The 23,654-nt window shown below is 52.2% G+C and overlaps 1 protein-coding gene across 1 annotated transcript in view; it reads left to right on the plus strand.

Annotated features, from left to right (window-relative positions):
• SFRP1 (secreted frizzled related protein 1) overlaps positions 1–23,374 on the plus strand; it is a 47,999-nt gene extending 24,625 nt beyond the window's left edge. The window contains exon 4 of the mRNA XM_024764980.1: positions 20,014–23,374. Coding sequence (XP_024620748.1) covers positions 20,014–20,336 — 323 coding nt within the window. The 3' untranslated portion in view covers positions 20,337–23,374. The remainder of the gene's footprint in view (positions 1–20,013) is intronic.
• Positions 23,375–23,654: the final 280 nt, after the last annotated feature.

A 23,654-nucleotide genomic window follows, 5' to 3' on the forward strand; every position in this document is an offset into this window, starting at 1 on the left:
GAGGAGGAGGAAAACTGAAGGAGGAGGTGCTCATTCATCCAAAGCGACGATGTGCAGAGCTTCAGGTGTCAGGGGTGAGAGGTTTGGGACAGGAGGGCCTGTGGGCTCAGGGCAGCGCCGGCCGGTGCCGGGCCACCCACTGGAAGGCGCCGCTGTATGTGTGCACACGTGTGAGTGTGTGTGGGTAGGTCTGAGCGTGCTGATCTGTGCAGAGCGTGTCTGCCTGGTGAGCGTGGGTGCCAGTCACCCCTCCGGGGGCTGAGTTTCCACGGTTGAGGTCAGGGGCCTCCTCCTTTCCCCGTCGCTCCAGAGAGACGCCTTCCAGAACCCGCCACCGAGTCCCCAGACCCGGGAGGGCTCTGGAGCCTGGCAGGGATTTCTGGGCAGCAGGATCGCCCAGGGCCATCTCTGCGGGTCGGCGAGCCCTCCTCCAGTCCCCGTGTTTTGTTTATTCCTCCAGATGCCAACCAGGCTGATTTTGTTAGGTTTCAGCGTTTGCAGCAAGTCCATTTAGAACTGCTGCTTCTCTGGGCGAGAGCCACCTCCTCGGCAGATTCCAGCGGTTCGCAGGGGTTGTTGTGAAGGGCATGGTGTAATCCCTGGGATATAAAAAATCCATCCGGAGAAACAGGCGTGGCCTGAAGTGTCATACAGGCCTGAGTTCAAGGCCTGGTCCCACCACCTACTGAGTCAGCTTGGGCAAGCCGCTTCACTGCTCCATGACTCAGTTTACCCACCTGTACACAAAACGCAACAATAAAACAAACTTAAAAACTTCTGTGCGAGGAGATAAAGTGGGATGTGACAGACAATCGCCCCAATCCTGGAGTCCTGCGATGTGACCCAGCGCTGCCACTCGGCCAGTCAGTGACGTCTCTGAGCCTGTTTCCTTAAGCAAGTTGAAGGGGTCACCCTGGGTGACCTCTAAGGCTCCTTCCAGCTCTGAAATCTTATGGTTTTGTTCCGCAAAACTCTGTGACTTGGTTTCTTGATAAATATCTTTGCTGGCACCTCCCTGCTTGCTGGGGACCTGGGTCTCGATCTCAGGCGCGTGTGGAAGCGCTGAGCAGTGAGTGGGAGGCCGTCGCGGAGGAGCTGGGTTGGGGTGCAGCTGTGGGACCCCCAGCCTGGGAGCGGCACTGGTCCACGGCAGGTCCGCATCCCCTGACGGGGCTTGGCTGGCTGCTGGGCACCCCGACCTCAGCCCCTCTCCTGGACGTGTCCCCCCATGCTTCCTCAGAAACCCAGGGACAGTGGGGACCCTCTCCACCTGTGCGGGGATGACAGCCTGATGGGAGACCAATTTGCAGGCACGGTGTGGGTGATTTCCAAGGAGGACTTTCCAAACCTCAGAACCGATTTTCTATTCCAGCCCCATGATTTGTCAGCCACGAGACTCTGGCCAACTCCAGTTCTCTGGGCCTCAGTTTTCTCACCTGCCAAATCGGGATAATTGTGTATACTTCTCAGAACTGGTGGATAGACCCCATGAGATTGTACCGATGTGTCCTGGAAAGGACACACTGCAAATCCACCCCAAGCCTGTGACCTTGGCCACGGTCCCACGTGCCATCTTACAGCTCTGCTGGGCAACCCCGCATGGCCGCTCTTCCCTAAAGCATTTCTAACCTAAGCCACACACTTGGCTTTCCTTAAAAAAGAAAAAATAAAATGAATGCATTTTACAGATAGACCAGATCTGAACCAGGATACTTAACGGTGATGCTTTTCTCAGAGGAGCTTCACAGTAATTTTAGAGGTTATTAAAATACACGCAGACTTCACGCCCCAGACGTCTCTGGGGTCACAAGGGGAGCAAATCTTACCTGAAGACTAAAGTTCAAAGCATCAGGTGGAGAGGACACTCAGAACGTCTGGGACGGAGACTTTGTATCAGTCTTGTCCCCAAGAGGGGCCAGTGGCCATGACAAACCGGGTGCAGACAGGGCACATCTAGGAGCCTCTGTCCCTCAGTGGCAAGTGACCCGGGGCTTTTACTGACACCCTCTGCACTGGTCCTCTGCACTGATGCCGGCGTGTGGAATGAGCACCCGACATCCCTTTGGCCCGTGGTAGCCAATGGTGGGTACTTCGTGTGGGCAGCAGCTTGAAGTGTCAGCAGGTAGGTTGTGAGCCTCACACCTAGGTGCTACAGGGTCAAAGTTGGGTGTTTCCCGCTTTCTCTGGGGCCTGGTGATTCTCTTGCCACTTCCTCCTTCAAACGACAAGGCTGTGTTTGCCTCTCAGGACCACAAGTGTCAGGAGGACAGTGGCTGAGAGAACTGGGACTGGCTTGTCCAGCCAAGGGAAATCGTGTGCTGTGTAGCTCAGGTAGAACCCGGCTTGCTGAGGAAACAAAACCTTGACTGACAAGGTGGTGGGGTCCCCCCTCCCCAGGGAGCCGTTCACAGACGGGATGGCCTCTTGCCTGCGGACCCGAGAGGGCTGCATCTGGCAGGAAGCAGGAGGATGACTTCTCCGGTCCTTCCAGCCCCACGGAGTCCGTGGTCCTCAGGGCACCTGCTGGCGGCACTCCTGCTGATGGCTTCCCCAGGGAGGTGGCTGTGTCGGAGGGCGAACCTTCCTTCTCGGGAGGACGTCGCCTGATTTTCCGGAGGAAGGTGGAGGGACAGCCTGTGGCCTGGTCAAGTCACCCAGCAACCTGGGATGCCAGCCTCGAGTCCCCGCCCTCACCCGTAGACCCTTCAGGAGGGAAAGGCCGGCTCCGGTGTGCACAGCAGAACCTCGAAGCTGGTCTGAGTTGCGTGTCTTCGTGGCAAAGACCAGACTGCTTGGAGCTCCTGACTCCTGGGGACCGGTCCTCTGGTTGCCAGGGAGGAGGCCGACAGACCTGGAATGAAGCGCAGGCCAGGGCGGGCCTCCCTCCTGCCCTGCAGGCGGGACATCTGGTCCACCCCCCGCTCCGGGTATCAGCTTTCCTGGGGACTTAGCTTTCCCAGTTGTGTAACTGTGTGTGTGTGAGGGTGTGTGTGAGAGGCGTTGGGGGCAGCGGAGCCCGGGACCGGCTTCTCTGGAAGGACGGGGCTCCGTGGCTGGTGTGGGTTTGCTCGTGACTGACAGCTCTTCGCCTGCAGCCTTCTTTCCTTACAGACCTAATGTGTCTTCTGGCAGGTTTCCTTGTTCGAATTACTCAGGCCCCGCAGAGCACCGGTGCTTTCCTTTTCTTTTGCTCACCACCCCCGTCTTGGTCCCCACTTCCCGAGCGGGCTGGGGGGGTGGAATCCGGTCTGGACCAGCTGAGAACTCTCTGTGCTCCTGCCTGGCTCCGGGGCCTTAGAATGAGGAACCCCAGCCAGAGTTGAGAAGCTTCCTGTTCCTCCCTGGGAGCCCTCAGCGTGGAAATTCCAGGGGGGCCCACACCCCAAAAAAACCCTGGCTCAGGAAACCGACACGCGGCTACTTGTGCAGTGTCCTGGAGGGTCGCTGGCGTTCACCCTGGGTCTGGCTGTCACGGGGGTGTGAGGCCTGAGAGCCCATTTCCCAGGCGGCTCTCTAACGAGGGTATGCATGGGAGTGCAGCCTGCCGTCCAAACCCCTGACTCACCCCCAAAGGCCCCCAGAGGAAGGCAGGTCTGGGACTCACGAGGACAGGCCCCAGGATGGCTCAGTAAGAGTTTCCAGGACCGGAGGGGATGGAGTGCTGGGCCGCAGCCTGCTGTTCTGCCTGATGGGTGGTCCTGGGTCAGAGTGAGGGGCCAGGTTCTCCTTGAATGGTGGGGGGACTGGCAGAGGGACCTCTGGCCCTGGCTTTCCTCCTCCACAGCAGCCACGTTTCTTGGAGGAAGTGACAGATGTGAGAGCAAGCCGGGGTTGTCCTGCAGCCCGGCTGCAGCTTGGTTTTCCGGTTTGGGGCATTTTGTTCTGGCCTTGGAGCAGGGGGAGGGTTGTTCGCATTCGGAGAGGAGGGAAGGGGACTGTGTGATTACATGCGGTGGGAGCCCGAGGGGCCGGGGGTTGTCTTTCTGAGACGGAGTGTGTGTTGAAGGACAGTGCTTGGGGATCGAGGCGGGGGGCAGCGGGGGTTCTGGTTCCAGCTCTTGATGAGTTGGGTCCTTGTTTCCTCTCAGCCTCTGTTCACTGATCTCTGGAAGAAGGCTTTGGCTGGATGGCCTCTTAAATCCCACGTCGCTCTCAGCATGTGCTGTGTCCTAACGTGGTGTTCTTTAAACACACACACCACGAAGCGGAACCTTTCTTCAAAGGAAATCTCACCCTGACCTTCATCACAGAAACTGGTCCACGGGGGCCTCTACGCTGGAGGAGGGGGACCTGGACCTGGGTTGGCTTGGCCACTTCCTACTCGCGGCGCGTGACTGACCCTTACTCTTTTAAGAGGTTCCTGGGCATGTGGAAGGGTGTCTGACCTCAAGAAAGAAGGTCTGTGGTTATCCGATGAGACACTCGCTGTGTACTTTCTTCCTGGACGGACATCGGGGCCTTTACCCAGTGTCCCATGGCCTGTCACCTGTGGGTATGGACGATGACATTGCCGCCCGCAGCGTGTGGCCCTGCCAACCTGCGCTTGCTGGGGTCCACCTGCTCACCAAAGGCGGGGTGCTCTCCAGGGGATGCTCTGGGGAGACTCTGCTCCAGGGCCCTCTCCTGGCTTCTGTTGGCCGCTGGCAATCCCGGCATCCCTTGACTCATGGCTCCAGTCTCCGCTCTGTCTCCACATGGCTCTTCTCTGGTGTCTGTGTCCTTTCTTCTCTTCTTGTAAGGATATACCAGTCGTTGGGTTTGGGATCCACCAAATCCAGTGTGGCCCCATCCTAACTAATTGCATCTGCAAAGACAGCATTTACAAATAAGGTCATATTCTGAGGGTCCGGGTGCATGTGAATTTGGGGGCACGCTACTGAACTCTCCGTTACTCACTAGCTGGTGTCTTTTGGAAAACTGTAGCCTAAATCCTCTTGTCTTACAAGGTGAATGATAGTTGTACCGACTTTACCAGGTCTCTGTAAGGCCCTTAAGGATGATGCCTGACACTTGCGGTAAGGTGGACTTGGGAGGTGGCAGCAGAGGGCGGTGGTCCTCAAAGGCGTGATGGAGTCGCAGACAAAGAAAGCCGGCTTCACGCGGTGAGTACCAACGCGCGAATCGTGGAAGGCATTTGTAAGGGAGAAAAAGCCTTGTTGGTCTGGAGCACCTGGCCTGGCAGAGAAAATTCTAGATGTGAGATGGTGGCCCGCTGAGTGCCGTGTCGCACACAGCAGGGCCTGGTTCCTGGTGGCCCCTGGGAAGCAGGGAGCAGCTCCAAATACAGCCAGTGGCTCTGTTGTTTATCTGCTGGGGGCAGGGGTGTTACAAGGCCGATTTCTAACGTTATAGGTGAGCTTGAGAGTAGAACCGCAGAAAACCAAGAGCCTCAGGGTGCAGTGTCTAGAGCATCGGAGGTGAGAGGACGTCTCCCCTCAGCCAAGCCAGGGAAAGTCAGTTGCAGATGTGGGGCAAGGTCGGCTCCCAAGGCATCTCTGGAACAGGTTCTAAAGGGTGGCGGGAGCGATCGTGGAGCCCCCCTCTGTGCCCCTGGCCTGCAGTGCCCCGAAACCCTCCAGCTGGATGGGTTTGCCCCAGCAGCTCATCTGAAGCGCTTTAGATAATAAGGACCCTTTAAAGATCGTTTATTTGTTGAACGTGAGGCACGAGAACGTGAGGCACAAAATCTGCGTTCACAGGAGGGAGGAACTTTGGAGAAATCGTGACTGGGGTAGATCAGAACGCCAGAGAACGGCCAGCAGCGTTGCCCAGGGGGCCTGGGTCTTGAAACTGTATCTTTCCTCACTGGCCAGCAAATGAAGTTCTTCAGAGGGTGTGTCAGCCCCTCAGGCTACCAGTAGTAATTGGTCACGCGTGCAGGCCGTGTTAAGGATGGTTTCACTGCAAACCCTCAATTTACGACAAATTGGCACTGTAGCTGTTGGGTATACGGTGCCTATACGTCTGTCCACCAAAGATCAAAACGGGTGCTGACAGGTGACAAGATGCCTCCTACGTAGTACCAGCTTATCTGCAATGGCCGGGTGGTGGCCGTGAGCTCGAGCATTCTGGGTCCTGAAGTGTCTGTGCTGGTGCCGGAGGTCTGATCGTAGGCCGGGTGACATTCACCTCCCACCATCCCTGGTCAGTGGCGGTGACATCAGTCCCCGATGCCTGGCGCGTGAGCAGGGCGGTGACCTCCGTTCTTGGGCAGATCCGGGGGGACCCGCCCAGCTTCCCGACTCCTCCTGCTTCGTCCCAGCTCTGGGGGGACAACTGGGGGCAAGCGAGTGTGTGGGCTCAGAGGGTCAGCCCTCTTGACCTCTGCCAGTGAAGGGCACGCCTGGCCAGATGCTGGGGAGCAGACTGAGCCAGAGCCATCGCCCGGAACCCCGGGGTCCTGACTGTCTTCAGCAGGAAGGGATGCACCGCACACGGGGCGTGTTGGGGCCCATTAACCAAAATCTGTCGGTTCCGGAGCCAGGAGCTTGGTAAACACGTCGGAAGCACTGGCCGCCTGAGTGGTAGGCGTGCCTTGGCAGTTGGCGCGCCGCCCCAGGATGTGGTCAGACACCTGCTGCCCAAGAAGCTCTGTCCCCGTCATCTGAGTCCTTGCCCACCCACCGGCTTCCCGAGGGGTCTCCTTTGGGCCAACTCGGCCATGGGGCGCAGCGGCTTCCGCAGCCATGGGGAAGTTTGTTTGTTGATGTATTGATTTTTGTTTCTGTCTCTTCTTAATAAGTAGTTTTCCTGGAGAAGCAGAAAAGAGCCCCAAGGGGGGCACCCCATCCTATCGCTCTGTTCCCCTCGCCCGCAGCCCCCCGGGCTCTGAGGACCCAGATCTGCCCCCTTACCTGTGTGTGGGGCTCCAGGTGGGTGGAGAGAAAGAAAGGAGACCCAGTGAAGTCAGGATCTGGAAGCAGGACTCGGGACCCCCAGCTCGGGGCTGACACCATGGGCCACGTTGCGCGCCTGCTTGCTGAGCTCGGCGGGAGCAAGGAGCCTGGACAGTAGAGAGGAGGCCAGCTTTCAATGTATTGTATCTGTCGTTTTATACAGTTTTGAAAGGTTCCTTTCCATTAGCAAAATATTGGCTGCATTCCCTGTGCTGTATAAGACATCCTTGAGCCTATCTTCCCCCCAACAGTTTTTACCACCCCCTTCCCCCTCCCCCATCACGCCCCCCCACTGGTAACCACTAGTTTGTTCCTATATATGTGAGTCTGCTTCTTTTTTGTTATATTCAGTAGTTAGCTGTATTTTTTAGATTTTTAAGTGATATCGTACAGTATTTGTCTTTCTCTGACTAATTTCACTTAGCATAATGCCCTCCAAGTCCATCCATGCCGGAAATGGCAAATTTTCATTCTTCTTCATGGCTGAGTAGTATTCCATTGTGTGTGTGTGTGTGTGTGTGTGTGTATACACCACATCTCCTTTATCCATTCATCCGGATGATTTAGATTGCTTCCATGTCTTGGCTATTGTAAAGAATGACGCTATGAACATTGGGGTGTATGTATCTTTTCAACATACACAGTGTTTTTGTTTTTGTGTATATATGTCCAGGAGTAGGATGGCTGGGTCCTATGTTAGTTCTATTTTTCGTTTTTTGAGAAACCTCCATCCTGTTTTCCATAGCGGCTGTACCAATTTACATTCCCACCAACAGTGCAGGAGGGTTCCCTTTTCGAGGGGAGGCCAGCTCAGAGCTAGGACTGGGTGCCTTCAGTCATTAACTTTTCAGATTCTTGGCTTCATCCAGACCTACCTGAGGCCAAGACAGACTTCACCTTTGGGAGACCAGCATTCCTCTCCATCCTGATTGCATTACGTTGTAATCCAAGGGGATACATGTCTGTCTCTGGTGGGGCAGTGCCGGGCGGGTGGCAGGAGAACGTGTGCGCTCTTGCCGCTCCCTGGGGCTTTGGGGTGAAGCCGGGTGCCGCCCCACCTGATGGACGGGGAAGGTGTGCATGGCAGGCTGGGCTCGGGCTGATGCTCGGCGCCTCCCAGGCCAGGGTCAGGCAGGCTGCGAGGGTGCCTGGGCCTTCTGCCCTCCCTGCTCTTTATACAAAGCCTAGAAAGACTGAAAAAAAGAAACAGAAACATTCAAGTGCAGTCAGCTGGGTAGCTACGTGGCTGAGGATCTCGGATGAGCAGGAAGAAGCTTCATGGCGGGCGAGGGGTGGGCTCAGGTCTAGGACCAGCCTCTGTTTCTGCCTGTGCCATCCCGTGATGGTTAGAATGAACGATTTTGGACATAGGCTGTTTTTCTGCCCTCTTTTGAACTTGGTACCTGAGAGACATCTGTGACGAAGCAGAGAGGTACTTCCCTTTCCGAATCCTTTTATACCTCGAACGCCCTTGGGAGGGAAAGGGGGGCAGTGAGGACGCCGCCTGCCCCCAGGCCCCGTCGGCGGAGGAGGCCCTGGGACACGGGTCTCCTCTTCTGCTTATTATTCCCGGCGGCACTGACACTACCGGGCCTCGCTGTCGTCACCGCACTGAGGGAACGGGACGTAGGACGTAGGGCTGTGGCAAAGGCTCCTTCCAGCCCGATGGTTCTGTATCCACTGGACTCTGCTTCCCCAGCCAGGGCCGTGGAAGTGTGGGCAGCCCTGCGGTCAGACAGGGTGCAGACCCTCTGACCTCTGCACCTGCCTGGTAGCTTTGGCAGCCAGGAGAGGGAGAAGAAGGGCCTCCGTTGCCCTCTCCTCCGCCAGGCCACTCGTCACCACCTCCATGCCAGCCACACCTGTGAAACATGCACCTCCCCTTTACACGCGGGCCACCTGCTTGTTAGGGTGGCTACATATCCTGTTTGCTCAGGAAAGTCCCCGTTTATTCCTGTGGTCCCAGCATAAAAACAAATGGCCCTCCTTCTGTCTCCAAAGTGTCCTGGTTTGCAGGCCCAGTTGTATTCCTTTCGCTTCCCTGCCCATGACCAGGGCTTTTCCCTGCTGGCTGCCCCAGGAAACTTCAGGGGGTAGCGAGGAATTTGATTTTTTGTTTGTTTGGGAAATCCGGTCGAATGCACACAGGGTTAATCGATGTTTAATTTGGTGTCTCGTGGGCTTTCTGTGAAGACCTGCTGAACACCTGCTGGAAGAGTCATAAACTGTAAGCTGTAAACTTCTTATTTACCCAGAGTACGACAAGACTTACTTCTCTTTGGGGTAATTTTTTTTCTCACTATAAAAATTATAAAACCTGGAAAATAGTGGGAAACACAATAAAGAGCTTAGACATCAGCCGTTCTCGGAGTGCCCAGAGACAGACGATGTTTTGGAGTGTTTCTCTCCTCTGCGTCTTTGATGTGCGCAATTCTGCATAGAGATTGCTTCCCAAATCAATTTACGTGGTAGACTTTTACACCCCTGAAATTGCTCTGCCGATTTCCTCACCCTAGGCCTTTCAAAGACGGAGATTTTTTTTTTTTACTTACTGTTTCAACATATCAGTGTCCTCTTTTTTTTTTCTTTTAATTGAAGTAAAGATGATTTACAATGTTGTGTTAGTTTCTGAAATGTTCTCTTAATTATAGGTACCATGCAAGGGTTTCACAGGCATACCTCTGTTAGGGACAGTGATTGGGGTCGGTTTGTTGGAGAACATTCTCTGTGTGTTAGGGAAGAATTAGTGAGACCCAGCCCACAGCGGCCACCGGCCCAGGTCTCACGCGAGGCCTGGGTCCCCTGGACCTTAGCTGAGCACTGTCCGTGCTTCAGGCGGTGGATGGTGATGGCCTCACCTCCACTCCTCCTGGCACAGTGTCCCCTCGAGATCCGTGGAAGCTCGGCCAGTTTCTTGAGCCATCCTGCCTTAGCCTCCCGATCAGCAAGCCAGTTATCAGGAGGGTGTCCACCCCACAGGGTTGGTTGCTAGAGAATTCAGTGAGTTAACCTGTGAAGGCACCTACACCAGGGCCTGATCTGCCAAGTAGCCGTTGGCCGTAGTTGTTCCTGCTGAAGCAGAGGTGTGAGCGAATGATGCCCGTCTCACCAGTGAGGCTGTGAACTTCAGGGCAGACTGTGCTGTTTATATCTCTTCGTTCGCTTGTGTATCCGTGTTAGCTGAGCTCAGGGATGTGTGGGACACCCACTAGTCCAGGGACAGGGGTGGGTAGGTGGGCCAGGCCTGCAGGCTCACGGTGGGAGGGGGCTGAGAAAGCACACTCACGGGTAATTACCACCTGTGCTGAGTCCATATGCAGATGGCGGGGTGGGACCTTGAAGGTCAGGGCTGGAGAAGATCACCTTCAGGGAGAAGATGATCTGTAGCTTGGCCGGAAGGATGGGTAGGAAAAGCATAAATTTTGTCTGGAGCACACCCTCTGCTCAGAGGGATCAACTATGAGAACAGTGAAGGGCTGAGATCTGAGGTGTGCCTGCCGCCGCTTCTCAGGGGTGTGACTCATAGCTGCTTCGGGGAACTCCCAGCCGAGGGGTCAGGGCACTGCCAGGCCTCTTCTCCCATCCGTCAGATGGGATAGTGTGAAGACCTGCCTGCCGCCATGCTGGGAGATGCTTTCTGGGGGCTGTCTTTGAGTTTAGGCAACCCCACAGTCAGGGCCAGGCTCTTGTGCCATTGTGTTCTCTGTGGGCTTGGGCTGTGACCACTGTCAGCAGGGTCCCCGGGCGCCGTGAGCCGGCGAGGGCAGCCGGTGCCATCTGAGATAGAGGCTACTTTCCCTTGGATAATCTATACTGAGTTTCAAGACAGAGAAAGGAAGTACGAAGACTTAGACAGATTGCCCGTGCTGGAATGGAAATTGACATTCACTGGTCCAAATGGCTACATGAAGACCCAGAGAAGTGAAGTGATTTGTACAAAACTTAGTGATGGAATCCCAACCAGGAGCTGGAGTTGGCTGATTCTGGACTTAGAGTCCTTTACTCTGAAAGATGCTGCGTCTCGCTAACAAAGCCTCGTTTTTCCTGACTTTGCAAGATTCCACCTCTGCGGGGTAGGGGCCCCAGAGACCTCAGCGATTCTGAAAATGGCACTAGAACAGCTTGCCCAAGGTCAGCTGGGTCTTGGACCTGCCCGCGCTGACTTCGGCCTGAGTTTTAATGAGTTTGGAGGGCTGCCCTGGGCTTCCAGTAAGTTTAAACACCATCCAAGAAAGCGTCCTCAGAATGCGTCACTGTGAATAACCATGGTGACAGACCAAAAAGCCCGCCCTCAAACCCTTTGGACCAGTGGTTCTCAAGTGTGGTCCCCAGACCAGCAGCATTACGTCACTTGGGAACAGGTTAGAAATGCACATTCTCAGGCCCCGTCCCATTACTGCTGAAGCAGAAGCTCTGGGGGCAGGCTGGCAATCTGCATTTTTTTTTTTTTTTTTTTTTTTTGTACGCGGGCCTCTCACTGCTGTGGCCCCTCCCGTTGTGGAACACAGGCTCCGGACGCGCAGGCTCAGCGGCCATGGCTCACGGGCCCAGCTGCTCCGCGGCATGTGGGATCTTCCCGGCCCGGGGCACGAACCAGCGTCCCCTGCATCGGCAGGTGTACTCCCAACCACTGCGCCACCAGGGAAGCGCCCCAATCTGCATTTTAACAAGCCTTCCAGGACATCCTGAGGACCTCTCTCTGGAGCATCTCTCAGAGCCAGGGCTAGCTCATGGCTTTTCCGATTCTTGGTTCTGAAACCCACTCCCCATCGTCTTCCTTCCAAGAGACCATTGCGCACTCCAACGTGCCGTGTGGGGTGAACACTGCGGGGTGGAATGGAAAACTAGTGAGCCCTCCGGCAGGAGGACTGTTTGCCTTGGCCGGTTGGCCCGGACTTGGAGCCAAGGTTCCATTAATCCTTTTGAGTGACTTTATTTAAGCAAGTCTCCTATTCTCCTCTGCCGACTGCTTGGGGAGGCATGGGGGAGGGATGCGGTCCTTACTGGGAGGAGTGGGGCCCAAGTCCCTGCTGCCTGGGCCGCGGTGCACACGTCGTCCCGAATAAACCCACACCAGGCAGCCCTTTGGTCTCAAAGTGGGGTTTCCATTTTGCACCATTAGCTTCAATCAGTGGGGATTTAACACAATCCATGAAATCAAGCGCTTAGGCAGCGGGATTCCGATGGCTGACACCGACGCCACCGACGCCGCCGTGCTGTGTGTGTGAGTACTTGTAAGTGGGTTGGGAGGGCATAGAGCTGCAAATTCCACCCTCCTGCCTGACCATCCCCCCACCTCCCGAAGATGTCCGGGATCCAGAAAACAGGACAATTTCAGTTAAATAATTTGTCTCAAATAAGTCACTCAGGAGCATTTTTTACATCTGCTGTTTTCTTGTAAATGAGAAAAAGAGAAAAGCTGCTTTCAATCCTTTTGTTTGTTTGTTTTGTTTTGATTTTTCTTTTTTTTTCCTTTTCTCTCTGTAGTGTCTGTCCTGTAGCCAGTAGATGCCTGTAAGTATGCAGCACGTGGTTTGTGGTCAGGGAGAGAGTCTGAGTTATTGTACCAAGCGCAAGCCCCTTTCTTTGCTAAAGGAATTAATGATGCAAACACCGGCCCCTGCTGGGAGCGGAGGTCTGTTGAGCTGCCTTTGCAGGGCCTTTGTCAGCAGGACTCATTTGGATCCCACTGCCTGCAAGCCAGCCCGTGCGGTGCCCAGACCCTCTGCTGAGTGTTGGAAGCAGCAGCAGTTTCTCCCAGCCCCGCCCTTACCCAGCGCTGTTACCAAATCTCATTTGCACAGTTGGCTTTGGGGATGGTGCTTTCTGCCTCAGGGTCGCCCACCCAAGAGATTTGTGAAAACGGGGCTGGGACGTAGAAAGCAGGTCCTCTCTGTCTGACTGCTCAGTGAGGTCTTGCTATCTGAACAGGCTCTTACACCGGGAGGCAGGGTGGGAGGAGGGGTGTAAGCTGAACCCCCAGGGCTGATGCTCCAGGCGCCCACCTGTGGGCTCTTCCTGGTCCTGGGGTCTGGGAACAGGCCACTGAGTAAAGAGTTTGTCCATCTTTCCCGGCTGCTGCACAGATCATCTGTTTGGGAACTTCAGCCCTGTCTGCCAGAGAAAGTAATTTAGGAAAGCAAGCAAGTCAGGAGTCAGACTGTGTGGTGGGTTACCTGCCCCAGGATGATTTTTTTTTTTTTTTTGCGGTACGCGGGCCTCTCACTGTTGCAGCCTCTCCCGTTGCGGAGCACAGGCTCCGGACGCGCAGGCTCAGCGGCCATGGCTCACGGGCCCAGCCGCTCCGCGGCATGTGGGATCCTCCCAGACTGGGGCATGAACCTGCGTCCCCTGCAAAGGCAGGCGGACTCCCAACCACTGCGCCACCAGGGAAGCCCCTAGGATGATTTTTTATTAGCACCTATTGGAGACGGTATATCTGACTGCCGGTCAGTTGTCCCCAGAATCTGCTGGGACCCCATGCTTTCCTGCTCCTTTCTTGGAGGAGCTGTGGCTGGGCTGAGAGGCAGGGGGCTGTGGGCACCTCCAGCCTCGGGCAGCCTATTCAGCTGAACCAGGTTTGACGTCCCTTTGCATTCAAAGTAAATAATCCGAATTCTAACCTAATTGGTTTTTTATCTGAAAAATGATCGTCTTGACAAGCTCTATAGGCTACCCCGTGCTCCCAAATAAACAGTGGAAAAAGCAGAATTCTTAAACAAAACCCTCCCTGAGAAGCCCTAAGTAACGCCAAGCTGCTCCAGCTGAATGGGGAGTGAAGGGCCAGGAAATGTAATCTTTGTGTTTCTTTTAAGAGCTCCCATTTTGTGATTCATTGACATTTTATATACATTTCAGTTCTTTACTAGACAGCAAGCTTTTTTAAAATCTAAGTTTTTTGCTTCAGAATAAATGCAATTTAAAACGTCAAATAGTATTAAAAGGTTTTTAACAAAAGAACTGCAGGCCTCTGCCCCATGCCTTCCAACCACTAATTTCCCCAGCCCAGAGGTAATAATTTTCAGCTATTTTAGCTATTTCTTATGAGAGATAGCAAAATGGAGTAAATAAATACCATACTTAATTTTAATTTTGATTTTCAGACATTGCTTATTGATTTTCTATTATTATTATTATTATTATTATTGATTTTCTATTATTGAAGACAAAGATCTGTCTCACTTTTTTTCTTAATTTTAATTTTTACACAATTTTAATTTTTAGTTAAATTCTTCGTTTTAATTTTTAGACTGAGAACTTACATTCTCAGTACATTCTCTGAGAACTTACATTCTTCATTTCTGGAAAATTTTTCTTGCATTATTTCTTTGGTATTTTCTCTCATTTGTCTTCTTGGTTTTCTCTTATTCAGATGTTGAACCTCCTGGTTGGGTTCTCTCTTTTATCTTTCTCTCTCCTGTCTCCATCTCTTTGTTGTTTTGTTCGAAGCTTACCTTAAAGCACGTGTGTTGCATTCTTTATTTCTGCTCTTACCTCTTAAAACTTCAAATACTCTTGGTTCTCTGAACATTCCTTTTAACAGCATTCTGTGCTGGTTTCATGAATACAGTATCTTCCATTATCTTTGTAAACAGTTTTCTTCTGTGCCATAGCTTGTTTCTGTTATCTCTGATTTCTTTTTTTCTGTGTGTTTCGTGTGTTTTGGTCTCTCGTTCCCATTTAGAGTCTTTCCTTTAAAAGCCTGCTGATCTTGGCTGGCCGCTGGAGCTTAAGAGTAAAGCACTAAATTGGAGCTCTTTGCATGTATGCATGGCCTGTGATTTGTTGGGCCTCATTTTGGAATTTTGTTAGGGGGAGCTGTAGGTCTTCTCTTTGGGGCTACTAGTTTCTTTAGATAGAAACCCTACAGTCCTCTGACTGGGGGTATTGCTGTAGTGTTCTAAGACCTGAGGGTCTCGCTCTTCACTGTGCAGACTTTCATTTAATCCTTTGGTGTCAGGGCAGCTCCCCACTACTCCGTCCTCCTGTGAGCCTGGTGTCCGCAAGCCCAGTCTGTCTGGGTTCAAACCTTCTGTACGGAATAAACGTCTTGGCTGCAGCTGGAGTTGGTGAGGGGCAGTCATCTGGATTTATGGCCAGGCTGGTGGATCTGGGTGCCCTGATGCAGACTTCTCAGTTCCTATATTTAATACAGTCTCTGTCATCGAATGCAGAAGCACCCAATGGCCCCAGTTCACGAGCACGTCTGGGTCCTGCCATGTGGATCTGCTGCTTTCTTACTGTCAGCTCCCTCTGTTAGCAGCTGGGTTTCAGCTTTTCTTTTCTCATCAAGCCAGGACCCACCATCCATTTGCTTTCTATTATACTAAATGTGATGTCCTTGTTTCTTTACCATTTTCTTGTGTGTGTTTATAACTTTTTTTAAACTATAATTTTAGAGGGGTAGAAATGATTGTGTGCTCAATCTACTGTGTTTGGCTAGAAGTGGCCAGTGATGACCCTTCACAAACATTCCAGACGCTTGGTGGTTGTCAGGATGGAAAACCTTTTCACTTCCCATTGGTTTGGAGCTCTCTGGGAGTCTCCCTCACCCCCTGGGATTGTGGCTCCCACAGGTCGTCAACAAACCACCACCCCCCGCCCCCCGCCACCGCACTGCCAAGGCTGGCAAGCTGGTCCCACACTCATTCTTAAACTCTGCAGCATTGGGGATGAAGGAGCATTTCTTCCACTTGAAGCGCCTTCCCCCTTTGCTTTCCGAGATGCTGAGCTACCTGGTTTTCCATCCGTTCCTCTGATGACTTTGCAGGAACTCCCCAGTGGAGGTTCCTCCTTCTCTTCTCGTCTCTGTACTTTATTCTTCACTGCAACCGTTATCTGTAATCAGATGAGTCACAAAGCTGGCGACTGACTCAGCCCCTTCGGCACCTTCCCCATCTCAGGCCCTTTCTTGCGCTCCTGCAGCGATTCCACACTGTCGATCGTGTAAATGCCTGGCCCTTGGCCAACAGTGGCCTCTCGTCCAGGCTCCCTGTCTGGGTATTTGGAAGGATGGCGGCCCCATTAGCATAAGCAGGTCAGGAGAAAAAGATGGTTTTGAACAGAGTGTGCGTTTGGGATGAGTGTAACAAGCTTCCTCTGCTCATTTCAGCCTCAGAAAATGGCCAGGCTTTGCGGGGAGGCTACCAGGGGGGTATCATTTGTGGGCAAAAAATATGGTTTCGGTGACTGCAAGTGGGATGAAACTTTCAGGGTCTAACCTGAATAGAAGGGGTTATTTATTTTAAGGTTGCAGAGAAAGACCCAGACAGCCCCTAACTGTGACCTTAAGTTTTGAGTTTTCAAAGTTTCTGGTCTCTGCATCCTCGCTGGCCCTGACCAGCAAGGTGAAAGGCAGGAGTCATATCCTACTGTTGGAGGGCGTTCAGTTGCTGCTAGGAAAAAACGCAGAGAAGGGTTTTGTTTCTTGTTTTGTTTTGTCTCAGTTCAGGGTCTGGCTGTCACGGGTAGCTGCGATCAAGGGCCTGAGGCAGGTGTAGAATCATCACCCTGTGGGAGACAGGCTCGGGAGGGGGCAGAGAAGCACGGGGGCAGGGTGGGCGCAGCAGTCTGCCTGGGATTGCCCAGCACGGGCCCTCTGCACGCTCGACCGGCCAGGCCGGCAGGCAGACGGCACTCCACGCTTTACAGCCTCCAGGAGCTCAGATCCAGGTTCTGTGGCCACCCGGTTAGAACCCAGGACCTGGGACTCCAGCAGCGCCCCAGTCGTGAGCCCAGCTGCTGCCTGCTGGGGCCGCTCCCCGCTGCCCACCAGCACCGGTTGCAGCGCAAACACAGTCTCTGGGCGAGCGAAATCCCTGGGGTCCAGGCTGTCTGCATGGTGGAGGCCAGGTGGGGGAAAAGGAAGTGGTCAGTCTCCCCCCACCCCGTGCCAGCAGCCCCTGGGTGTATGCGGTGGGAGGCTGCACACATACCCACAAGGCAGGGGGAAGTCAACCTGGGATGGCTAATCGCCTATCCAAACATTGCTGGTAATCTGCATCCCTGAAATAAAGCCCTGAAAGATGGAAAGATGTTAGTAATTTCTGGCCACATGTGCCTCTTTCTTCCCTACTCTCCCTACCTCAAAAAGAGAAAGGAGCCAAATGGCAAGAAGCGAAGGGTCTAATGCAGAACACATTTCCATCGTTTGCTTTTCCCTCTCCCCGCCGTGCTCCCGCCTATGTGAACTAAATTCCTTGACACGGTCATGGCAAAGGAACATTAATTTTTGATTTGAGTTGTGATTAAAAGCAACACAATCAAAAGAGGGAAATAGTTTCCACTGAAGCAATGGCATCTGAAACCCCGTCATGGTATAGCAGGAACCAGCGTGGTCTTTGGGGTCAGGGGTGGGTTCTGTAGTCCTGAGTCTCTTTTCACAAAGCGTGGCCTCGTGTTGTTCCTTAACCCGAGTCCTTCTCCTTGATCGTTGTCAGTAATAACAGCGGTTGCTGTGCATTAAGTCAGGAGAGCCTCACAGAGAGCACCTGTCCTGTGCTTGGCACACGGTGGGTTCTCCAAAAAAAATGATGGCTCACTTCTCTGCAGAAAAGAGGCTGCCCAGTTGTCCCTGGAAATGCATTCGTCCCTGCCAGTGATTTAATCGATCCCAGCTTTAGACCTTGGGTCACGTGACACGTCGGGGCACTTCTCGGAGGGTGTCTTCACCGCCTCGCCTTCCTGCAGTCCCTGGCTGCCTTCCTTGGGTCAGTCGGTTCTCGCAGTGCGGAGGGCGGGCAGAGATGGAGCCCTGATCTGCCCGGGCCTGGGCAGGGAGTCTCCTCTGGCTCAACCCCCCGGACACATTTCTAGATGAGCGAACTATAGACTGGCCCAGGTGAAGTCTTTTCTCAGGTGACCCACCAGGTACAAGGATGGTAAGCCGACAAGGGGAGCTGAACCGGGGAGGGAGAGGGAGGGCTGCTTGGGCAGGTCTGGGCGGACGTCCCAGAGGGGTGGTCTCTGCTGGTTCCTAGTTGCGGCTTTCCCACCTGCTGGTCCCCCTGCCTCTGCCCTCAGGGTGGGAGTGGGTGCAGGAATCAAGCAAAATCAGAGGTGCTGGGCAGTGGCTGGTTCCGTGGGGCAGTAAAGAGAGGAGCTCACTGGGAAACTGTGCTCAGTGCACTCCCGTGGGCAGGGGGGCTGGACCAGCCTGCGAGGTCAGGGCTAACCATCTGCTGCTTGGGCCAGTCCCCAAAACCTCCACCACCCTTGGGAGTGAGGTCTTCCTTAAGGGCTGCGGGCCTGGGCTATTTGTTACCTGGGGCTCGGTGGCTGCAGAGCTGGAACTCCTTCTGTAAGCAAAAGGGATGGGAGTGCATTTGATTTCCTGATTTTGACACATTCACTGAAGCTTTGTTCCTAGGATTTCTCCTAATTCTTGGGGTGGCCAAGGGTGTGCTTTCTAATCAGCTAAAGAATAAATAATAAAGCCTTCACTCTTGCGGTGTTCCCTTTCAACCAGGAGGAACTCTTACCATTTCGTAAGTAAAGTCATTTTGAAATGTGGGTAAACCTGGGAAGAGAGCCCGAGCCCTTTTCCCGTATTGTCTTGGTCCATTTAATCAGCACTTGACATGTCAGCTTCATTATAAAGAATTTTGCAATTCGGCCTGGACAGAACGGTGATTATAAGTGCACACTCAGTCCGTGGGTTTAGTTTAGGGTCAGTGACTCTGGGCAAGTAAACGTAACCGTTACGCCTCAGTCTTCTCATCTGTTAAATGGGGGAAATAATTGCACCTTCCTCGTGGAGGTATTAGGTTTCACTGAGGAAGTGCATGGAAAATACTCAGTGCTCTTGAGGGCATCCAGATGCTTTCCTAGTCATTAGCTACTGTTCTGTAGCTCGATTCAAGTCTTTCCTCATGGAATGTGGGTGGAAGCTTTGAGTTATTCAGAAGAGAGGGCTTGGTGATTTGGAATTCACAAGAATTCAAGGGATGGACACATCATCTGGTGACCAGAATCTAGAAATGATTTCCAACTCCTTTGGAACTCTCCAGGGCTGGCGAGGCTTCGAGGGGAGTTGACTGTTAAAAGGACGCTGTGTTTGTGTTTCTGGTGCACTTCCGATGAATAGAACGCCTCCACGCTAATTTATCCTCACCAATTAACCCCATGAAGCCAGCACTAGAGTGTGTGGTCCACACACTAACCCTGAAACACTGTTGACTCAGGCTCTGTAGAGACAAAGAGGCCGGAAGGCAGAGTTGGCAGAGGGCTGGCTTTCCCTCTCTTCGGGGAGCCGTGCTGAGAATGGAAGAAGCCCAGGTACCATGTGGGATTTAAGGAATCACCACCTGGATTTATCCATCAGGCCCTCACCAGGACTTGCTCGAATGGGTCGAGAGGTCAAAGTCGAGTTTGGTTCTGTGGGTCTACACGGTGGGTAAGAGAGCCCATTAGTGGCGCCATCTAGTGGTTGATGAGTGGTGGACAGCACGTCAATGGTACCTGCTGTCTGAACGCCCTGGAGGCCCAGTGGTTGGAACCCTGGTTTCTCTGATGACAAAGTTGGACGCTGACGTCTGATGCAGTCAGCTTTCCCTTGCTGACTGCACACACACAGGTTCTGTCTGTCTTCTTTCCAGGACCCAACTGACAAAGAATTTTAGGTCCTTTGGATATTAAAAAAAACGTAAACCAATAACTTTCTCCTTAAAACAAACAAACAAACACAACTGAGGGTAAGTTTTTTCTTTGAGTGCTGATGTTGGTAGCATTGGATTATGTGGACTTGATTGGATTAGATGATCCCCTTCTTCTCTTAAAGCATTGTATGATAGTCTGAGTCCTGGAGTTTTAAAAAAGAGACACATGATTTGGTTTTGAACTTTTATTTGAGACTCTCACGGCATCCTGTGACAACCATTGAGATACCCTCAGATACTGCAAAACCAGGGGGCAGAATTGGTACGTGAAGGTGAGCTGAGACCTTGGTCCTTATCTATAGAATAGACAGATAGAGCCTCCCTCTTTCAGGTGATCTTTGCCTTTTATGTCTCCTGCTCTTCTGCCCGCGGGTGGGTTGTGGTTTCTGATGAAAAGCCGTGTTCTAAAACTCTCTCTGTCCCTTCTCTCCTCTTCCCCTCTCTGTCCTCCCCCTCTCTAGCCCTGAGGATGAAAATCAAAGAAGTGAAAAAGGAAAATGGCGACAAGAAGATTGTTCCCAAGAAGAAGAAGCCCCTGAAGCTGGGGCCCATCAAGAAGAAGGAGTTGAAGAAGCTGGTCCTGTACCTGAAGAATGGGGCCGACTGCCCCTGTCACCAGCTGGACAACCTCAGCCACCACTTCCTCATCATGGGCCGCAAGGTCAAGAGCCAGTACCTGCTGACGGCCATCCATAAGTGGGACAAGAAAAACAAAGAATTCAAAAACTTCATGAAGAAGATGAAGAATCACGAATGTCCCACTTTCCAGTCGGTCTTTAAGTGATTCTCGTGGGGTGGGTTAGGGGGGAGCGGACACCCCTGGACCCTCAGCGGTTCACACCCCCTGCTCCTTCGAGGTGGAGGGCATCGTAATCCAGCTACTTTGCCCTTGCAGCATTTCCCAGCCCTCCCTCCATCCCCATGCTCCAGACCCCAGTATAGCCGATATTTAAAGCCGCATGCCCAGATGAGGAGACCCATTTAGATCAGGAAGCTTCTGAAGACCTACAGTGTGGAGCAGCACGTCCCCAGGGGAAGGGAGGTGCAGCATCATCGCAGTCAGAGACACAGTCACGACAAAAGAAAACGCTGCGGTAAAGAAAGGGGGTGGGCGGCAAGGGAGAGGCGGCAGCGAACCTTAGGTTCTGCCACTCTCTGTGTCATTACAGATTGCTTATGGATCTATCAGCTAATCTACGCCTTTGGAACTAGAAAATTCTAACTGTTGGTAAGATGCACGGCTTTCAGTTCCAGAGGAGTTTCTCTTTCTGTCCGTCGTGCACAGAAACGGACACACACCACACTCAGAGGGTGACAGTGTACAGGAGAAATAGGAAGAGCAGAGGGAGGGGCCTGCATTGCTTGGCCCTGTGGCCACGTGTCACCTCCGATAGGAACCAGCCAGTCTCAGATGCCCTGGAGGTGGTTACCGTCAGCCTCAGGTTTGATCTCACCTCCTGACCCGTGGAGGGCGGCACGGGCCTGCCTTGGTGTGACAGAGGTGATGATTCGTAGACTGAGAAGGCAACGGTGGTTTTCAAAAAACAGGGTTAAAGGAGAAAAACAGAAAAAATTGAGAACAGTCGAGCAAGTTGCTAGTCTAGGGTGAATTGTCATTGGGTAAAGAGCTCAGTATTCTAATTCCCTTGTTTGTTCATTTCACATTGTTTTAAAGCGACCAACAGACCCACTTACTTTTCAAGGTTTTAAAAAAAAGTCTCCACTGAGCATTTGAAAGGTGTGGTAAGACTGGGGTCTCTTGGTGCCTTTGAGGCAACTTTCTAGCTGAGTGGCTGTCTCTCTGAGCATTTCCAGTGGGAGGTGGATTCTCCTGGTAGTGTAGCTGTGGGTCCTCCCTCCTGAGGGGTTCTGGCTTGCCCTGGCCCGAACACAACGCTAATCAAAACTCACAGTACATCCCATTCCTGTCTTTCCTGTGCAGAAATGGATTCCTTTGAACTTGATTGCCTAGAGAGCCGAGAAATTCAGAATAGCCTGCCTGCCTGTCCTCTGCACTAAAAAAAAAATGTTTGTTTGGCTTTGCTTTTTTCATTTCTGCAGAGGGAAAGCTAAGCTACAAGGGTCCCCGTCCAAGGAGGGAGTTTAAAAGGCAAAGCAGCTACGGTTTTCCCCCAAGGGCCCCAAGATAATTCTCAAAGCCATTGTGTTTAATGAGTGATGTACATAAACCCATTCACGGAAGCAACTTGACTCCTGTTGTTCAATGTATAGGAATTAATTTCTCCCTCAAGCCTGATTCTTAATTCTCTGTAACACCTCCAGGATTTAACGATTGTCCCTCTGGGCAAATGTTTATACCCAATCCAATGCTTCATTGGGGCTGGAAGGCGTCACCCGCATGTTCTCTGCCTGACACAGAAACAGTGGAAGATTCTGTTAACTGCCCAAAACTCCAGTCTGAAAGCCAGCCTGCCAACTTCAGTACGTTCTTGAGGGTTATCCTGATCTAATGAACCCCTGACAATTAGTGACCCATCATTTAATACTTTTTTTTTTTGGTTCTCTCTGACCTTTAATCATAAAGTGTTGGGGATCTTAAGTGATTTGCCTGTAATTTTGGATGATTTTTTAAAAATGTGTATATATATTAGTTTATTAGAGACATTCTACTTTCCTATCGTCAACTGAAATTCAGAGCAATTTCATGAGCGTATGGATCTGGGTCTTAGTCTTGACTGATTAACTCAAGAGTTCTGTGCTCGTATGCCTCTGCTTGTTTGGACAGAGTGGGTCAGGCAACAAGGCCTCTGTCCAGGGTGAGGGCCTTGGGAAAGACTTTGTGTGGGCCATAGCAGTTACCCCAGGAAGGTTATAAATGGACAGGTGGGCTCTCTAAATGGGAATTCTCAGGTAGGAAGCAGTAAGAGAGTTCAAAATAAGTTGGAAATGTGAATTGCAATTGTAGAGTCCGACCACAGAGTCCCGGGACTGAGTTTCACTGTGGGCTTGGGACAGCCTTGACTATTACACATCAACCATTGCAGGGCAAAGGGAGGCTCTGGGCCCAAAGCTGCATTTGATCACAAACCTTTGTTTTTCTCAGCAAAGGATGTAACAAAAACGATGTGCAGACTCATTGGCTTTCTCATTGGTTTCCAAAAGAGGTCTGTGATTGATTGGGTCATTATTGCTAGTGCAAAGGTTGTATTCGTGAAGGTTTAAAATCATCATTCCGGGTGGAATCCAGTGAGGTCACGGGCAGAACTCAGCTAAATCTTTGAAGAATATTAGTACTTATCTTAGAAGATAGAAAGTGAGGTGAGAATTCCAAGAACACTCTATTTTTAGAGGATCCTGTGTCACACTTGGCCTTGGGTGTCGGTGAATTAGCACTGAGGGCTCCCTAAGGCACCTGGGTCTGTAAATGACAGAAACCCCATTGCCCAAACCTAGAGTCTGTCTTTCTCATCAGACTCCACGTAACTAAGGGCTTTGCTGTAACCCCGTGGGTGTGCTGGGCTCAGGCGTTCTGTCTTAGGAGAGATGCTCGTGGCGTAACGTGCTGGCCCTCCTGACCTTTCACCAGCAGATGTACAGGACACAGACGAGATTCCTGTTTCCTCTAGTTCCTCCACGTAGCACTCCTCTTATAGAGTCTAAATCTCTTACAAAAGCTTTGAATACTGTGAAAATGTTTTACATTCCATTTCATTTGTGTGTTGTTTTTTTTAACTGCATTTTACCAGATGTTTTGATGTTATCACTTATGTTAATAGTAATTCCCGTATGTGTTCATTTTATTTTCATGCCTTCCTGCCATGTATCAATATTCACTCAACTAAAATCACTCAATTAATCAACGGTAATGTGCATGGTGACTTTTTCCCGCCAGTGATGCACCATTCACCCTCCTCCACTGCACACATACCCCTCTCTTGATTTTTTTCGGGTCCCAGTTTAACAGCTTTCAAATGGTAACGGGGCATGGTGGGCCAGAGGAGTACCTGGGGTGCCCTGCAGACACCCTCACCCCATCCCACATACACCACCTGCTCCCATGAATCATTTCCAGAAGTTTCCCCCGGCTGTGTGTTTCAGATCAGAGAGAAAGTTAAATACTTGCACTCCAAGAATGTATTTT

This window comes from Neophocaena asiaeorientalis, unplaced genomic scaffold, assembly GCF_003031525.2.
Source record: "Neophocaena asiaeorientalis asiaeorientalis breed wild unplaced genomic scaffold, Neophocaena_asiaeorientalis_V1.1 scaffold14, whole genome shotgun sequence".
Taxonomy (NCBI): Eukaryota; Metazoa; Chordata; class Mammalia; order Artiodactyla; family Phocoenidae; genus Neophocaena; species Neophocaena asiaeorientalis.